Source organism: Equus quagga, chromosome 8, assembly GCF_021613505.1.
Source record: "Equus quagga isolate Etosha38 chromosome 8, UCLA_HA_Equagga_1.0, whole genome shotgun sequence".
NCBI classification, from domain to species: Eukaryota; Metazoa; Chordata; class Mammalia; order Perissodactyla; family Equidae; genus Equus; species Equus quagga.
The window spans coordinates 40,056,098-40,075,990 of NC_060274.1; the positions used below are offsets into that span (position 1 = coordinate 40,056,098).

The 19,893-nt window shown below is 42.7% G+C and overlaps 1 protein-coding gene across 1 annotated transcript in view; it reads left to right on the top strand.

The window, feature by feature from the left end:
* The window catches only part of HECW1 (HECT, C2 and WW domain containing E3 ubiquitin protein ligase 1), a 175,575-nt gene that overhangs the window by 109,438 nt on the left and 46,244 nt on the right, over positions 1–19,893 (top strand). The window contains exons 15-19 of the mRNA XM_046670619.1: positions 807–890; positions 1,502–1,611; positions 6,229–6,349; positions 7,106–7,219; positions 8,041–8,193. Of these exons, the coding sequence (XP_046526575.1) occupies positions 807–890; positions 1,502–1,611; positions 6,229–6,349; positions 7,106–7,219; positions 8,041–8,193 (582 nt within the window). The remainder of the gene's footprint in view (positions 1–806; positions 891–1,501; positions 1,612–6,228; positions 6,350–7,105; positions 7,220–8,040; positions 8,194–19,893) is intronic.

Consider the following 19,893-nt stretch of genomic DNA (forward strand, 5'->3'; position numbering starts at 1 on the left):
CTCTGTATTAATTTCTTAGAATTACACGTGACTCTAAGATCATCTCAAAATAAAAAATTAAACAAAAAAAAGAAAAAAGTTAAATATCTTTAAAACTCAATCCTTAAGTCTTCCCAGATTTCTGCTGCATCTCTTCAAAAAAGGGAAAAAACTACTTTGAAGCATGCATACAATAGAGTGATTCTTGACCATGGTGTTTGTAATATTTGAATGTCAGAGAATCAAATTACAAAGTTCCTTTGATCAAAATAAATGCTATTCATCCACAGACTTATTGGAATAATTTGCTGGGTTGGAGTTGGAGGTAGTGGAAAAGGATCAGAATGCGTGAATTGTAACTAAACAGAGAGAAATTGATGCCTGTGCTCAGACCAACCTGGGAGACCCTCCTGTGTTCCGGGGGCCAGCCCCTCTCTGTGCCCAGTGTGGCCTTATGCATTTTCCATCAAGCATAAGGTTTCTCAAGAGGCGGCCCCTCACTCTTTCCTCTGCCAGCTTCCAAGACGCCCTGAGCCCACAGTCCTTCAGCCGCTCTCTTTACCCAGCTCCGCTCCTGACTGTCGTGGGTATCCGAGGACCTCTCTTGTGCTCCTCAGCTTTGGTCCCTGTGTGAGTCGGAGGAAAGGCCGTGCCTTGTAGAGCATTGTAGGAACTGCAATACGAACTTAAAATACCGTGAAATACACTGGACGTTAGGACATTGCTGTTCAGCCATATTGGAAAGAAAAAAAAGGGATCCAAAGGGACATATTCCTTAGCCTATGAGTTGGTGTGTAATCATTATTTTCTTTCCCACATTATTCTAGGGAGAAAATCCATTACATTCGGACTGAGGGTAATCATGGGCTTGAAAAGTTGTCCTGTGATGCAGACCTAGTCATTTTGCTGAGGTAAGGGGCTAAGCCTGAAACATTCTGGAAAAGCTGCCCTGGGCAGTTCTCCACTATAGCCAAGACTGAAACACTTGCCATTTGTTCTAGAAGATTCTACTGGCTGTGACTGAAGTAGGGCCACCCTTGTACCTGCTATCCATTGCCTTCTTTACATTTACAACTTGGGGTATCAAGAGCTACGTATAGTACTTGGTGTAAACTTTGCTGTAGGATTAACTAGGGTTTAAAATAACTCTGAGGGGCTAGACCCGGTGGCCTAGTGGTTAAGTTCAGTGTGCTCCATTTTGGCACCCTAGGTTCAGTTCCCAGGGGTGAACCTACACTACTGGTCTGTTAGTGGCCATGCTGTGGAGCAGCTCACATACAAAAAGAGTAAGATTGGCAGCAGATGTTAGCTTGGGGCGAATCTTCCTCAGCAAAAAAAAAAAAAAAACACCAAATTTTTTAAATAACACTGAGAATTTGCATGCTGAGATATGCCTGTCTTTTATACTACAACTGAATCTCAGTGCTGTCGTTGCCTTGTGAGAACTGTGACTGCTGTCACTCCACTTCGTGAACACTCTCTCATGGACGGAGAACTAACCTTTTGTATTTTCACTTTGCAGTCTCTTTGAAGAAGAGATTATGTCCTACGTCCCCCTGCAAGCTGCCTTCCACCCTGGGTACAGCTTCTCTCCCCGCTGCTCACCCTGTTCCTCCCCTCAGAACTCCCCAGGTAACTTGAGCATCTCAGTCTGTCTCCTGTAAGTGGCCATCTGTGTTTCCACAGATGGAGGTGGAAGAAGGGCAATGCGACTTGTCCTCTCTTCACCCCCCCCCCCCTCAATTTTCTGGTGGAAAGCACACAGTCTACACTGGGTGATGACAAATTGCCACCTGCCTTTGCGATGCACACAGCTAGAATGCCTTTTACATTTTTAAGTGGTTTGAAAAAACTTTTTACAACAACCATTTCATAACGTGAAAATTATGTGAAATTCAAATTTCAGTGTCTATAAATAAAATTTGATTGGAACCGTGCCCCACCTGTTTATGTATTTTCTATGACGACTTTCACACTATAACGACAGAGTGGAATAGTAGCGACAGAGACCATATGGCCCAAAAAGCCTAAAATATTTACTGTCTGGCCCTTTACAGACAAAGTCTGCCTACCTCTGCTCTAAATTGCTGTTGCATTCCAAGCGTGCCCTCCAGGCATTCAAAGGGAAGCGCCCTCTCTGAAACATCCTGCCTTATGACTCAGAATGTTATTAGTTACAAATTTGGGTAACTTTTCATTAAGTTGTAAAGGGGTTCCTGGGCTATTCGTTACTAGGGACCATCATTGTGTCCCCACGAAGATGCCAAACAGTGTTCTTATGTGATATGAAACTGTTCTCCCAAAGTTTTCTTTATGTGTTGGAATGAATTTACTCCTAATTCAAAAAGTCTTTGTAGGTATTTTCCATTCCAAATGAGGAGATATATATTGAGCTCCTTAGTGAAAAAAGAAGATATCATTTCCTGGGTTCATCGAGATAATTAGCTTAACTAAAATCCATCCCCCTAAACGGGATCCAGATATTGGAGAGTTTTTCCCCATTTGTTTGGTTTGCATTATCGCATTATTGTAAGTCTCTGTAGTAACCCCAAATTTCTTTTTACAACTTTTGAAAATAAAGGAAGTTAGTTTGAATAATTTAGTAACTTCCTGTCTTATGACCTCTGAAGTTGGAGTCCAAGCTTGGCTTTTGAAGCCAATGGGGAAATTCAGAAGAGAAGGAGTTTGGCAATATGCTCTGTCCCTCAGAAGCGGTGTCTCACTCAGTGTCACTCTCTAAAACTAAAATCGCCATTAGTTTGGCTCCTTCAGGTCATGTCATTCAGAACTGTCTCTTAGAGGTAGTTTTGCTAACTGCTAAAATCTGTTTTTAAGTCAGTGTGTCATTGTTGTCACTTCCTCCAACAAGTATACCGATGTTACTGTTAAGCAAATTCCCAACGCACACTTCCTCTGACATCCAACGTTACTGAGATGGCATGACCTGGGAAAAGGAGGGCCAGGAGCTTTGTCAGAGCCAACATCAGGACAATCAGATGTGTCCAGTGTGCAAAGGGTGACTGACTTTTGGGAAGCAGAGGCTTCCATGAGGAGGAGCTGTTGGTCTGCATGATAATCTGCCATTTTGTTGTAGAGATTGTCCCAGCCTGGTAACCTGTCTACACTTTGGTCCAAACACTTGGCAGTAAAGTATGATTTTAACATCATTACATGGGGGAGACATCATATTGCAAATAGGAAAATAAGAGAGAATAAAGAGTTATTTGTTAAAGGAGCATGATTTGGATAACTTTTATAAAAGAAACCAGCTTTCCTGATAGAGACATTACTGATGCCATGAATCCAAGCAGCCATCCAATTCATTTTGTCAAAGTGCTCACTTCTTTGTTCTCCCAGCTTCGATTGACCGTGGGGTCCTAGATTATGGAATCCAAAGACTTTGATGTTAAATTTTACAATTCCCATTTGTCCAGATTTTTATGCAATTTCCCTGGGTGCTACAGTGATAGGGAATTATAGACATTTATGCCAAAGTACTTTGTGAAGCATAAATTATTAGCAAATGCATAGCAGTGGCCATGGGGATAGTGGTATACCCACAGCGGTGAAAGTCCTATTATAACATATACTGTAATCTGCTGGACAGAAAAATATGCTTGCACCTTCAGACTTGTATTCTGGTTCTACCTGTGTCCTGAAACCTGGCATTTCAGTGAAGATACGACTTTATAAGTGGTGGCTGTGGGTTCCCTCCCACCCCACATGCTGAGGGTCCAAAGGTGGGGCTGGTGCCCCCCATGCTTCCTCGCTTATACCGCTCCACTCTATCTGCCCTCCTAGTTGCTGTCATCTACCAACCTTTGCTGTTTCTCAAACTGTGGCACCTGACTCATGGTCCCCCTCTCCTTCCTGGGTCCTTCCATCATCCTCGATGACTGCAGCATCCACAAGGGCGCCCATTCAGTTCCCTGACCTCCCAGTTTCTGGACTTCCTTGTCTGCAATGACCTTCTCCTCCTCCACCTCAACCACATCCTCCCACAGACACCTTCCTGCCCTTGTTATCATCTCTCAAATCACTGACTCAAGCATCCTGCTCACGTCCAACATGCCTTTTCAACTATTCCCCCTATTTCCATCTGTTGCCCTCATCAGGACCTCCAGCTCATGAACGCCTCTCCTTTCCTTTCCCTCTTTCCCTTATCCAGCATAGATTCCATGGTTCATCATTTCAGGAACATCCTTGCCAAAGGCCTAAACTCCCCTGATCCTCTCCTTTCATTTGCAGAACTCCAGCTCTGGACAAACTTGCTCTCTGCTTCCTCCACATCCGTAGTCAGGCATTCTTGGGAAAATTCACTTGACAGGGCAGATCATTAATTATAAATTGAAAACCCAGAATAAAATTCTGCCATATGTTTTCAGTAAATTTCTGTCTTCTCTACTGCCATTTCAAATTTTTCTGCTCCCCCTAAACATTCAACCCCCTGTGTCTCTCCTAGAAAATGATATGTCCCTTCTTCCTTCACTGAGAAAATTAAAGCCATTAGACAGAAACTGTCTCAAATGCCTGCTACCAATCCTACACGCCTACCAAGCCTGGCCCCACCCGCTCCCCTTCCTGCCTGTGCGTTAGAGGAGGTGTCTCTGATAAGGTCACCATGGCCTCTGGGCACCCAGTCCAGTGGGTAATTCTCAGCCCTCCTCCCAGTTTTTCAGCCACATGTAATATTACTGACTGCTCTCCCCCTTCAGTCACCTCTTCAGTTGGCTTCTGTGACACCACTGTATGCGTCCATCTACCTTTTGGCCACCTTTGCAGACTCATCCTTCACCTCTTATCATCCTCAACACTCAGTCCCAGATGTTTTCTCTTTTCTCTCCAACTACGTTTCTTTCTAATTAAACATTCAAAGGTACTGCCATCAAAGACCAAGCTCATGATCTCCCCCACAAATTTGTCCTTCCATTGTTCCCCATCTCAATGTCACCAGAGTCCATTCAGTTACAAAATCTGAAACCCACCTCTCCCTCACTACCTATAATCCAATCCATTGCCTCCTAAACATCTCTCCAATCTATCCACTTCCCATCTCTACTGACACCACTCTAGTCCAATTTAGGCTGTCTCTACTGCAGAAAGACTGATGTTTTCATAGCTCAAGTCACATCCTGTCAGCCCCCATGCAATGGCTTCCTATTGTGCTTAGCATTAAACAAAATTGCTTAACAGAATATATCTTATCCTGTTTGATTGTCTCCTGCCCCCCCTCTCAAGCCTCGTTTTGCATCACTTTGGTCCTTGCAGCCTGGGTTACAGATAAACTGGAGCACTACTTTCCATTCTGCCACAGGGCCTTTGCACACACTGAACTTCTACCTAGATTGCTTTTCTTTTCCCAGCTCGTCTCTTCTCCTAGTTAAACTGAAGTCCTTCCTAACTCACTCAGTCTAATTCATGCCTACTTATTCTTCAGATATTCCCCAGGGAAGGCTTCCTAAACTTGGCCAGAGTGTTCTGTGGTCTCAAAGAACTGAGTTCCTTGCTTTCATCGGTAGCAATCATCTCAACTTGTAATCATCTTCTCACTTCTGTGAGTTTGTTGGTATCAGTCTTCTCTAGATTATAAATTCAGTACCTGGAATATTGTAACTAATAAGTAGTTATTGAAGGAGCAAACCGTGATTCTGGCCTTCTGTAAAACTTAGAGAAGAATGTTATTTTTTCTATTCCTTTTTCATTAAAAGGTGTGTAAAGATAATAAAGCATTTATTATCTAATCTAATATAAACTCCTAAATGCTCTGGGCCCTAGTGGACAGGTGTGTTTATTTTTGCATGTTTATTATTTTGATTTTTCAATATCAATATAGTTAGCGAAGTAGGACATGCACATGTTACAATCCTACTTGCCTCATTGTAGTCACAATCACATCTTATAATACAGCAACCCACAGGAAAAGGTTAGTCTAGTTTGATCTATGTTGTCTTAGATATTTAAGTGCAATTAAGCCAAGAAATAGGCTCATCAAGGTACTTTTAAGAGAAACACAACTGAAATGGAGTGGAAGACATAAATATTTATTGTCATCAGAGTTCATTCTTCTCCTGACTGTATTCTGTTTCTTATCAAAGTCACTGAGGGAGCGATGGCAGCAAGGGAAACCTCTTGGAGACACAAGTGTGAAGACAGGAACGTGCCCCTGGCTGCCATTCCTCTTGCGTGGCTCTGCCCATTGGTTCTTTGATAAAGAGCGAGGACCTTCAGCCCGTGTGCTTCCCTCTGCAGGTTTACAGAGAGCCAGCGCAAGAGCCCCTTCGCCCTACCGGAGAGACTTTGAGGCCAAGCTCCGCAATTTCTACCGAAAACTGGAAGCCAAAGGATTTGGTCAGGGTCCAGGGAAAATTAAGTGAGTGCCCCAGTGCTTGGCACTGGATTCAGATGATCGGTTTTTCCCTCCCTTTCTCCCCCATCCCTTGTAATATGTTTTGGAGATTGAGTACCATGGTGCGGTAGCAGGTATGCCCATAGAAGGGAGGAAGCAAAAAAAGGAAGTTGGAAAGAAAGAAGAAAGGAAGTTAAGAAACTGGAAGGGGGGCAGGAAGGGTAGGGAAGAGAAGAGAAGGCAAGAGAGAAAGAACAGTGGATTTCAGACAAAGGCACGTATAAAATCAATGGTAGACCTTTTCAGAAAACAAGGACTTGGGAACTAAATAAAAGATCTTATATTTCCCTTACTTACTCTTGGGACAAATTTAACTCTACAGTCAAATTCATAGACTCTTTGTAACTGTGTAATTTGGATAGAAGTAAAAAGATGTGTCGGTTTTTTTCACCTTTTGAGTTTATTATTTTCATCTTGAAAAGCTAAACCCAAACTCAGGAATCCAACTTAAAAGATTCTTTTTGGAATTGATCAAAAAGAATCCTAAAAGTAGTCCAATATAATGGAGTGTATCCAATTATAAAAGTGTCCGTGTTGTCCTCGTGCTTTCAATGTTTTGAAAAGAGTTCAGATGAGTCCATCGCTGAGCTGGCGGGATGTGGACCTCGTTGGAGAGGCTGGGGAGTGGGCCTGGGCGCTCACAGCTCACCTCACACCCTCTCCAGTGTCGGCGCTGTGGAGCCACGGCTCCCCGCCCACGTGGCTGCTGCTTCTCCCCAGGCTCATCATCCGCCGGGACCACTTGTTGGAGGGAACCTTCAATCAGGTGATGGCCTATTCCCGGAAGGAGCTCCAGCGAAGCAAGCTCTACATCACGTTTGTTGGAGAGGAGGGGTGAGGCACCAGTGGTTTTATGCAGACAGCTCGGTGTGGGTGAACCTGAGCCCCTAATTTGAGGTGATTTTTCTCAAGGAGGATCAGGGTGGCTCTAAGCCTTTGCCCCAAGGTGATTCTGATCAAGTCCTCCCAGGAGGCCTTTCTCTCCAGGTATTGCCAAGCTTTCAGTTTCACGTTCTTCAAAAGCCTACGATTATTGGCATGTGCTAGAGTCTGACATTATGTGTCAAAGTATAAACCAAAAATACAGTCCTCAGCTACTGGAGCTTTACTTTTTCAGGTGGTGTACAGTTCTGAGTATCGGATCAAAGAGTCCTTCTGCCTAGGGTACACATATATGACTGCATGCCAAATTATTCATATAATTTCAGCGATTTCATGGAAAACCATCTCCACCATGAAGGGCAAGCCCACCTGGGAGGGCATAGCAGAAGGAACTTGGAAACTTTTCAATTCATACACATGCATACATGCACGCACTGTTGCAGGAAATTCTTTTGTACCTCCCACAACAAAGTCCTTGTTTTTAATGGGCCAGCTGTGTGTTTTATCCAATAGGTGTTACATGATCGAAAAAAGGTTAAGGAACACTGCCAAAAGAGTTCATTCATGGACGTCTGAGTAAGAACATCCCCAAACCAGTATGGCGTCCTCGTTTTCTACAGCAAATTGATACTTGCATTGGGATCCACTGTAAAGAGCCGAGGTCGCTCTCTGGTTTCCCCAGCACCGACTCTGAAAGGCACACTAGCACCTGGATAGACACCGTCCCCACGTCCCGCACATAATGAGCTCCTGGGCCTCTGCTTCCTTTGCAGCCTGGACTACAGTGGTCCTTCGCGAGAGTTCTTCTTCCTTTTGTCTCAGGAGCTCTTCAACCCTTACTACGGACTCTTTGAGTATTCTGCAAATGATACTTACACCGTGCAGATCAGCCCCATGTCTGCGTTTGTGGAAAACCATCTTGAGTGGTAAGATCTGGAATTTTTGCTTTCTTGTGTTTGAATGGTCTAGGCTTTCTTAGTCAGAGGTCAACAGCATTTCTTGAGGGCCACAGTGTTTCTGAGGGGTGTTGAGAGTGAATAACAGCACACTAGAAGGAGGATTCTGTTAGTCTGCACCCAGAACGCAAAATAAGTTACTAAAGACACTGCAAATTGATAGAAGATACAGTAATTGCCTTTGGAGGAGACACTAAGGTAAGTAGATATCAATTGTGAATGTTAATAATTCTACTAAAATCATGAGAGTCTCCAGCAGAGGCTTCTTGGAGGCAGTCATGGGTTCTCTGACCTTGGACCAATGATTTTAGCACTGTGGACATCAGCTTCTGCATCTTACTGTAAAATAAGGCTGTTGTGACAGATCATCTCTAAGCATCATCTTGACTGGAAAATCCAGTATCTGGTTCTCTCCTATGGAGGCATCTATTACCGCTTACTGATATACGTGTAAGGAGAGAAGTCTCAGTCAATTCTGTGCAGTTCTGTGGGTAAGATACCTCAGACATAGGTATTAGAAGCCTCCCGAAAGCTACCTGGAACATCTGGGATGCAGGCACTTTCCTGCTGTGTCACCACCACACCTGATTTGAAAATTAGCCCTGCTCTCGCTGCGGGTGCTTCTGCTGTGAAGAGGGAAATGAGCCCTGGAGACTGCTAGTGTGGGTTCTTATCTGAGACTCCTTCTTTATAATGTGTTGCCGTGTCTGCTGGTGAAGGGAGCTTCTGGGTCGTACCTGGGCCTGCTGGGTTTATCCCAGTATTTTGGTTTTATAGCATCAGAATAACCCCCGTCTGCTAAGGCTTCCAGCTATTGCACATGCCCTCTTTCTTCAAGCACTCTCAGCTCTGAAGGTCTTGAGCTAAAACAGCAGTGTCTGCATCATGTGTTTGGCACAAGTAAAGAAACAACAGTTGCCCCGTGTCGTTCCTTTTCCTGTAACTTATCAATAAGCGGATAATGAAACTGTGAGACAGAAACAGACAGACAGGAGGCAGGTGGAGTGGGCAAGACTTATGACCCTAAGAATTGAATGCCAGCTCTCCCTTAGGCCACATTCAGGCAGGTTCATTCCAACAGTAAAGAGTACTATAACCCATGACACAAGAACATGTATGCACACAGATTGTACTTAATATCCCTCAATGCTCTCTTAGTCTGTGAGTATGGAATTTAAGATGGTGTCTTAGAGGACACATCTTAGAGGATTGGAATCAGCAATCAATAAAGAAATATTTTCACCAAATATCACACCACGTAGGACAATCCTAGGTGTTGTGGGAATACCTTCATTAATTTAGCAATTATAAATTAAGCACATGCTGGGTGCTGGGAGGATACAAAGATGAAATGAGCAAGATCTCTGTCCTCAAGGAGCTGTAGTGGGAGGAACACGTGAGTAAACCGACAATTACAATACATCTTAAATGCCAGATTATACATATGTAATACGTGTGTGTGTGTGTGTGTAAGACTAAAATGCAAATATAAGCCTGAGAATTGTATTATATCACAAGGAAGAATGTTTCCTTTAGCCCAAGGTAATAAGAGGGTATGGAGACTGAAGCCAGGATCTTATAAAAAGAGGGGGTGATTGCACCGAGTCTTAAGGCACAGTTGAATAGGAGACTCAGCAGACAAGTGGAGAAAAGACATGTCGAGGAGCCAAAATTGGAAGTAAGAATTGAAAGGTGTGAGAGGGAATGGAGCCTTCAGCAAGCAGTGTGGACGGACCAGAGCAGAGACTGACCTTTGGGGTTGTGGTGGGCAGTGAGGCTGGAGACAGAAAAGAGAAACAGATGGTCATATCCCATATGGAAAATACTGTAATTGGATTTGTGTTTTTTAAAAAGTAAATCTTGCCATAATGTGGAGAAAATTTTAAGGAAGTAAGACCGGAAAGAGCCAGACCAGCCTGAAGCTGTCAGTAAGACAAGGGGAGACATAGAGGGTCAAAAACTGTGGCAGAGGCAGGGTCCCAGAAGGAGGGGGCTGACTATAGAGACATATCAGAGGGAGACGAGATTGAACTAGTTGGTTCACTGATTGAATGTTGAGGTGACGGAAGAGAGAATAAGTCAAGGTTTCTGGTTACACAATTGAGTGGATTGATACTGTCAACTGTGATGGGAGTTACGTGAAGTAGATGGCGTTTAGAGGATAGATGAGGAATGCACTCTTTGACAGGTAGACTTTGCAGTTTCTGTTATGTATACAGGTTGACATATTAATATGTAAGTGGAACTATAGCCCTGGTGAGCAGGAGAGCAGTTGGGCTAGAAATGAAGATTTGGGAGACGAGACACTGAAATAGATGGAGTGGCTCAGCCGTGGGTGGAGGTGAGAGCACTCAGAGCTTGTGCAGGCAGAGCAGAGCTAAGGCCCACAACAAGATGGGCCACACTGATGTGTAAGGGGTGGGTAGAGTCAAAGGTCCCAGAGGGAAGCTGAAAAGGAGGGGCTCAGAGCCTGGGAGGCGTGTGATGAGAGAATGAAGAGGCCTGCTGGAAGCAGGAGGTGCTCAGAAGACCTGAGGGGAAAGGAGGGAGCAGTTGGAAAAGGCTGGAGCGGATATGTAGGCAAAAGAATGGGATCTCCAGGGACTCAGAGCATAAGATTGGGAGGACAGAGCTTAGAACATCAGGGAGTACGAATGTTCAGACGACAAAGGGAGCTGCATTTGGATGGTGGCAGAGGGGAACAGGGATAGGTGCCTTGGTGGCATGAATGGGACAACATTCTGAAGAAAACCTTGGAGTCAAGTACGGTTCATGCAGACACAGAGTAAGGCCACAGGCAAAGGCCTACTGGAAGGCACTGAAGACTCGCTGGGCTTGCGGCCTGCTCGTTTGCTACTTGACTTGGCCTCAATCACTTTCCACTGGGGAAGGCACCTCGCCAGCTGCCCAGCCTTGGCTCTCACCCTGATTTCGTTGCCTTCTGCTCATCTCTGGCATGCAGGGGCTGACGAGGCTGTGTCAATGTGTCAATTGTACTTTCTCTCATTGAGGAAGCAAACTATGTGATACAAGGATGTTGTAAAAATTAGCAAAATTCTCTGGATGGATCCCCTCCAAAGGTCAGAGGCCCAGAAGTGCCTATCCTGAGGTGCTAGTTAACTGCTGTCTTTCCAAAGGGAAGGACATGAGGACTTTGATCCACTGACTTTCCTTTTCATGTTGGGAATATTTTCTGTGTAGACAGGAAAGAAAATTGCAGGTAGCTTTCTGACCAACTAGAGATCTAAACAAAGCTCACGCAGAGGAGGGTTTCCTTTCAGTGCTGCACATTGGATGGCCAGTGGCTATGAGGTGGCAGGGACCTCTGATCCAAGGCTCCAGCTCTGAACTTTGTTGCTGAGCCCTGGGCTGGTGGAGAAGCCGGGATGTGGAACCAGCACAGGCACTGGATTGTATCACGAGCGTCCACATGGAGACCGGCTCTTCTCTCTTCAGTGCCTCAGAGGTCCTGGGTGAGGGGAGTGAGTTTTCTCTGGATGGTCACAGCCACAGCTGAGTGAACTTGAGCCACTGGGCAAAGCCTTCTTTAGCTTTGAACAGGAAGCTCTTTCTGGCAGTGCCATCTCAACCAGGCGGGAACACTGCCGCTATTCCCTCCAAGTATCTCCTTACCAGCCATCCTTGTGCCTTGAGGCAGATGGTTTAACAGAGAAAACTCACGGGGTTGCATTGCCTGTGTGCCTGAGTGCTCAGTCAGCTCTCTGGCCAGCATTTTAGTGAAGGGCACCGAGGAGGGCTCACAACTGGATAAAGTCACTCTGAGCCTTGCACAAAGTATGGGCAACAAGCCGGTGCTGAGGCCCTTGCCTGAGGCTTTGTCACTGTCATCCTACACCCGGGAGGTCGAGGACACTGAGGAAACCTGAATGCCAAGTTCTCAACTCTGATCACCCCACCAGGTGCTGGTTACCCGCCGGATGGCGAGGCTGCAACTGATCTCAGACCTAGATGCGTGGCCCTCGTTTCTTCCTCACTCCCCAAGACCCGTTATCCCAGAATCCACACAGCCTGTGAGAAAGATGACACTTACTATGACCAGTACATGACTGATAAGAAAATAGAGACCAAAAAATTACAGGGCTCATGACGGTAACAGCGTTGACTTTTTAAAACGGGGATTTGTCCCTGATGCAGGCCAGGCCGGGACAGGAGTCCACCTGGAAGGAGGAGTGACTTGTGCTCCCTGTGCCCCCCTTCACTCTGCAGACTGATGTTGCAGACCAGAAACCAACAATAAGAAAAATGGTCAGCTTTACAGGATTAAATATCACTTAGGATTGAAATGTTTTTCAGGTGTGGATGCAGGAGACATCTGTGTGCTGATCATTTTTTTATTATTCTGGTTCTTTTTCTTTTCCTGACCTTCTTCTGTGTCCCATGGGACACAGGGATCTGTTTTGTCTGATCCACCGTAGAAAGTCAGCTCCATGGGAGCAGAGACGGGTCTGTCTTATTTTAATCTAGCACATACCTGGCCCTTGAAGGTGTTCAAAATAACACTTCACTGAAAATTGGGTGCATAAATGAGTATTTTGGCACAAGGCACACCGGTCACTTCCTTGTGTCAGGGCCCTTAAAATAAATAGGGGCCGCATATCTGCCATGTACAATTAATTTCTGAAAGCTCTTACGCTTTTGTTATCGTCTGTGGTTTTAAAACCCTTACAACATCAGTGATAAATGCATGTGTACCCTGGGAGCATTGCCCTCTGCTCTGCATGATGGCCCCAAGGCTGCTTGTGACTGAGGGAAGGCCTCCACCTCCTCTCCCACTGCACCGTGCTGCTCTCTCAGCTGGTTCCAGGTCAGACACTACCCTAAGAGCTGGGCCGAGAGGTCTCTGACACATTGGGTCTTTCCCCTGCAAGCTCCCTTTTGATTATAGCTATTTGAGACTCTCTGTCTTCATATTCACTGTGTGTAGGGTTCGCATGTGCTGGAATACAATCAGCAAGATCAAAAGGCCATGTAGCCAGACAGTGCTATTCTACCTGCTTCCCTTTGTTCCTAGTCAAGTGTTGAGAGATACCAATGTGAATAAATACTACATGCACACATTAAGTAACCTAAAAAGAAATTGGAGTTTCTTTGCCTTTGGCCTAGAAAGAATTCCTATAATTGCTGTTTCATTACTTATTTGTACCACTGACTTTCCAAGTTGATAAAGACCTTGTCAAAGTCAGCAGTGATGACATTCATGCCAAGTAAGAGAGAAGAGATGGAGCAGAGCCCTGCGGGCCTCCCAGCAGAGCTGTGGTCACAGATGGACACAGCCCTGCCAGACCTGAGTCAGACAGAGAGGCCAGGAAATGGCACCTCAACACTCTTCTTTCACCCTCCATCCCATTGGCCAAACCAACCAAAAATTAGAGAGCAAGGGGTCTCCAGATATTGCAACCCATGGCGGCCTATCCCCAAGGTCAGAGCAGGGCAGAGAATGGTGAGAAACTTATGAGGGGTGAGAGTCAGGGATTAAAAGTAACCAGACGAGAAGTGACGTCAGCAACACAGCTGAGTGATCTGTTCTCTTTATCTCTCCCTCTTTGAACTACAACTAAATGGACATTCATTAACCAATGGAGGAAGCCCACACTGCACAACAGGACACCTGAGAGACCCATGCAGCTATACATCTGAAAGTGGATGGACTCACTCCCCAGGAAGTGGTGGAGATAGCTGAGCACTCCCCTAACTTCCCCAGCAGCCCTGTGCACACACCTGAATGCCTTCCTGGCAGACATGAGCACCCATAGAACCCCTGCAGGCCTGAAAGTGGGAACACACCTCGGTGCAGCTGTGGGAAGGGGTGGCAGCAGCCCAGATCCTGGGTATGATTGCTTTCCCAGCTGGTGGGAGAGCCCACCCTGCTGCTGCAGTCCCAAAAAATGGCCTGGGCTTGGGCCCCACAAGAAACCCCACCGACCAAGCACAGTGGCTGGCACTACCATAAGAAAAGCAGTGGCAGATATACATGCACATGAATGCTTTCCCAGACAGCATAAGCACCCTGGTACCACTGCGACCCTGCAAGAGGAAATGCACCTCAGCACAGCAGGAGCCCTGAGCCCACGTGCAAATGCTTTCCAGGCTGGTGGGACCATCCACGGTACCCACATAACTTCCAGCAGATGGGATGAGATCAGAAACACAGCTCCTGCTTCCCCTCAGTGGTTGCAGGTGGAATCTGTGACCTCATACTACTGCCAAACAATTACTTCATCAAACACCATGAGAAACTACAGCAACAATTTGGAGCAGAAGGAGAATGACAGATCTCCAGAAACCAACCCTGAAGTCACAGAAATTTACAATCTAAATGATAGAGAACTCAAAATAACTATCATAAAGAAACTCAACAAGTTACAAGAAAACTCAGAAAGACAATTCAGTGAGCTCAGGAAAAAAATTAATGAGAAGATTGAAACTATTTTAAGAAAGAAATTCTGGATATGAAGACCACAATTAATGAGATAAAAAATAATTTAGAATCTTTAAAAAATAGAGTTGATGTTATGAGGAAAGAATTAGTGAGTTAGCAGATAGAAATATAGAAATGCTTCAGGTGAAGGAGGAGAGAGAACTAAGATTTTTAAAAAATGAAGGAATTCTGCAAGAAATATCTGACTGAATTAGGAAAAGCAACATAAGAGTTATAGGTATTCCAGAGCAAGGGAGAAAGGAGCAGAGAGCTTGTTCAAAGAGATAATAGCTAAAAACTTCCCAAACCTAAGGAAAGAACCGGACTCACAAATACATGAAGTCAATAGAACTCCTAATTACATCAATGCTAAAAGACCTCCCCTGGGTCATACAATGGTAAAACTGGCAAAAGTCAATGACAAATAAAAAAATATTAAGGGCAGCAAGACAGAAGAAACTAACCTACAAAAAAAAACCCTATCAGGCTTTCAGTGGATTTCTCAGTAGAAACCTTACCAGCTAGAAGAGAATGAGATGATATATTCAAACTACTGAAAGACAAAAACTTTCAGCCAAGAATACTCTATCCAGTGAAACTATCCTTCAAATATGATGGAGAAATAAAAGCTTTCCCAGATAAACAAAAGCTGAGGGAGTTCATCACCACTAGACCTCCCATACAAGAAATGATTAAGGATGTCCTCATTCCTGAAACAAAAAGACAAAGGTCTACAAAGCTTTGAGCAAGAAGATAAATAGACAGACAAAATCGGAAGACCGAAGCTCTCTTTTGGAACAGGGTAGCAAAGACTTAACTATAACTTAAAAGCTAAAGAGAAGGAAAGCATCAAAAGTAACTATGAACACTTCAACTTAAGTCTCAAAATCACAGCACAAAACAGAATAATTTCTTGATAACAATAACTCAGAAGGGGAAGAGGGAAGTTATGGAACCTGCTGAGGCTAATGCAGATAAGAGGCTATCAGAAAATGAACTATCTCATCTATGAGATCTTTTATACAAACCTCACAGTAACCACTAAACAAAAAATCAGAGCAGAGCCACAATTCATTAAAAAAGAGAAAACTGAGAAAACCTCCACAGAAAACCACCAAAATGAAATGGCATTCAGAAATACAAAGGAAGAGAAAGAATGTAAATGTAGAACACCCAGAAAACAAGAGAGAAAATGGCAGTATTAAACCCTCATATATCAATTATCACTCTAAATGTAAGGATTGAATTCTCCAATCAAAAAACACAGAGTAGCTGGATGGATTAGAAAATAAGACCCAACAATATGCTGCCTCCAGGAAACACAGCTCTAAAGACAAACACAAGCTCAGAGTGAAGGGATGGAAGATGATACGTCAAGCAAATGGAAAACGAAAGAAAGCAGGTGTTGCTGTACTTATATCAGACAAAGCAGACTTCAAGATAAAAAATACAATGAGAGACAAAGAGGAGCAGTATATAATGGTAAAAGGGACTTTCCACCAAGAAGACATAACACTTATAAATATATATGCACCTAACATAGCAGCACCAAAGTATATAAAGCAACTATTAACAGACCTAAAGGGAGAAATTAACAGCAACACAATAAATAGTAGGGGACCTCGATATCCCACTTACATCATGGGATAAATCAGACAGCCAGAAAGTCAACAAGGAAATGGTGGATTTAAACAAAACACTTGATCAGATGGACTTAATAGATATATATAGAACATTCCATCCAAAAATAGCAGAATACACATTCTTCTCAAGTATACATGGAACATTCTCAAGGATAGACCATATATTGGGAAACGAGGCAAGCCTCAATAAATTTAAGAAGATTGAAATTAGATCAAGCATCTTTTCAGACCACAATGCTACGAAACTAGAAATCAACTACAAGAAAAAAACTGAGAAAGTCACAAATATGTGGAGACTAAACAACATGCTACTGAACAACCATTGGATCAATGAAGAAATCAAAGGAGAAATAAAAAACTACCTGGGGACAAATAAAAATGAAAGTACAACATACCAACTCATGTGGGATGCAGCATAAGCTATTATAAGAGGGGGATTCATAGCAATACAGGCCCACCTCAACAAACAAGAAAAATCTCAAATAAGTAATCTCAAACTACACCTAACAGAACTAGAAAAAGAAGAACAAACCAAGCAAAAAGTCAGCAGAAGGAGGGAAATAATAAAAATTAGAGCAGAAATAAATGAAATAGAGTCTAAAAAAACAGTAGGCAGGATCAATGAAACTAAGAGCTGGTTCCTTGAGAAGATAAAATTGACAAACCCTTAGCCAGACTCACTAATAAAAAAGAAGGCTCAAATAAATAAAATTAGAAATGAAAAAGGAGAAATTACAATGGATACCACAGAAATACAAAGGATTATAAGAGAATATTATGAAAAAATATATGCCCACAAATTGGATAACCTAGAAGAAAAGATAAATTCTTAGATCATACAACCTTCCCAAACTGAATCAAGAAGAAACAGAGAATCTGAATAGACCAGTCACAAGTAAAGAAATAGAAACAGTAATCAAAAACCTCCCATAAAACAAAGGTCCAGGACCAGATGGCTTCTCTGGAGAATTCTACCAAACATTCGAAGAAGATTTAATACCTATCCTTCTCAAACTACTCCAAAAAAATGAAGAAGACAGAATACTTCCTAACTCAGTCTATGAGGCCAACATTACCCTAATACCAAAACCAGGTAAAGACAACACAAAGAAGGAAAATTACAGGCCAATATTGCTGATGAACATAGGTGCAAAAATTCTCAACAAAATATTGGCAAACCAGATACAGCAATACATTAAAAGGATCATATACCATGATCAAGTGGGATTTATACCAGGGACGCAGGGATGGTGCAACATCCGCAAATCAACCAATGTGATACACCACATTAACAAAATAAGGAATAAAAATCACATGATCATCTCAATAGATGCAGAGAAAGCATTTGACAACATCCAACATCCATTATGATAGAAACTCTCAATAAAATGTGTATAGAAGGAAAGCACCTCAACATAATAAAGCCCATATGTGGCAAATCTACAAGCATCATCATACTTAACAGGGAAAAACTAAAAGCCATCCCTCTGAGAACAGGAATAAGACAAGGGTGCCCACTCTCGCCACTCCTTTTCAACATAGTACTAGAGGTTTTGGCCAGAGAAATTAGGCAAGAATAAGAAATAAAAGGAATACAAATTGAAAAGGAAGTAAAGAGACTCTCACTGTTTGCAGATGACTTATTTCTATATATAGAAAACCCTAAAGAATCCATCAGAAAACTATTACAAATAATCAACAACTACAGCAAAGTTCAGGGTACAAAATCAACTTACAAAAATCAGTTGTGTTTCTATACATTAATAACGAACTAGCAGAAAGAGAAGTAAAGAATACAATCCCATTTACAATCGCAACAAAAAGAATAAAATATTTAGGAATAGATTTAACCAAAGAGGTGAAAGAACTGTACACTGAGAGCTGTAAGACATTATTGAAAGAAATCCAAGAAGATATAAAGAAATGGAAAGACATTCCATGCTCATGGATTGGAAGAATAAACATAGTTAAAATGTCCATATTACCTAAAGCAATCTACAAATTCAGTGCGATCCCAATCAGAATCCCAATGACATTAGTCACGGAAATAGAACAAAGAATCCTAAAATTTATATGGAACATCAAAAGACCTTGAATAGCCGAAGAAATCCTGAGAAAAAAGAACAAAGCTGGAGGCATCACAATCCCTGATTTCAAAATATACTACAAAGCTATAGTAATCAAAACAACATGGTACTGGCACAAAAACAGATACACAGATCAGTAGAACAGAATTGAAAGCCCAGAAATAACACCACACATCTATGGTCAGTTAATCTTCAAAAAAGGAGCCAACAACATACAATGGAGAAAGGAAAGTCTCTTCAATAAATGGTGTTGGGAAAACTGGACAGCTACATGCAAAAGAATGAAAGTAGATCATTATCTTGTGCCATACACAAAAATTAACTCAAAATGGATTAAATGTTTGAATGTAAGACATGAAACCATAAAACTCCTAGAAGAAAACATAACCGGTACACTCTTTGACATCGGTATTAGCAGCATCTTTTCAAATACCGCATCTACTCAGGCAAGGGAAACAAAAGAAAAAATTAACGAACAGGGCTACATCAGACTAAAAAGCCTCTGCAAGGCAAAGGAAACCAGGAACAAGACGAAGACAACCCACCAACTGGGAGAAAATATTTGCAAATCATATATCCAACAAGGGGTTAATTTCCAAAATATATAAAGAACTCATATTACTCAACGACAAAAAAACAAACCCCATCAAAAACTGGGCAGAGTATATGAACAGACATTTCTCCAAAGAAGATATACAGATGGCCAACAGACACATGAAAAGATGTTCAACATCACTAATTGTTAGGGAATTGCAACTCAAAACTACAACGAGATATCACGTTATACTTGTCAGAATGGCTATAATTGCCAAGACAAAAAATAACAAATGTTAGAGAGGATGTGGAGGAAAGGGAACCCTCATACACTGCTGGTGGGAATGCAAACTGGTGCAGCCACTATGGAAAACAGTACGAAGAAAATTTCTTTAAAAATTAAAAATAGAAATACTGTGTGATCCAGCTATCCCACTACTGGGTATTTATCCAAATATCTTGAAATCAACAATTCAAAGAGACTTACACACCCCTATGTTCACTGCAGCTTTATTCACAATAGCCAACACGTGGAAGCCCCCCAAGTGCCCTGCTACACACAAATGGATAAAGATGTGGTATATATATGTATATATATACTGCGTAATACTACTCAGCCATAAAAAAGACAAAATTGTCCCATTTGCAACAACATGGACGGACCTCAAGGGTTTGATGTTAAGTGAAATAAGCCAGCCAGACAGAGAAAGACAAATACTGCATGATTTCACTCATATGTGGAAGATCAACAAACACATGGATAAACAGATCATATTAGTGGTTACTAGAGGGGAAGGAGGTTGGGGGGTGGGCAAAGGGGGTAGGGGGGACACATGTATATGGTGGTGGATAAAAATTAGATTATTGGTGGTGAGCACGAGACAATGTATACAGAAACTGATAAATAATAATGTACAACCGAAATTATACAATGTTATAAACCTTTATGATTTCAACTTAAAAAATT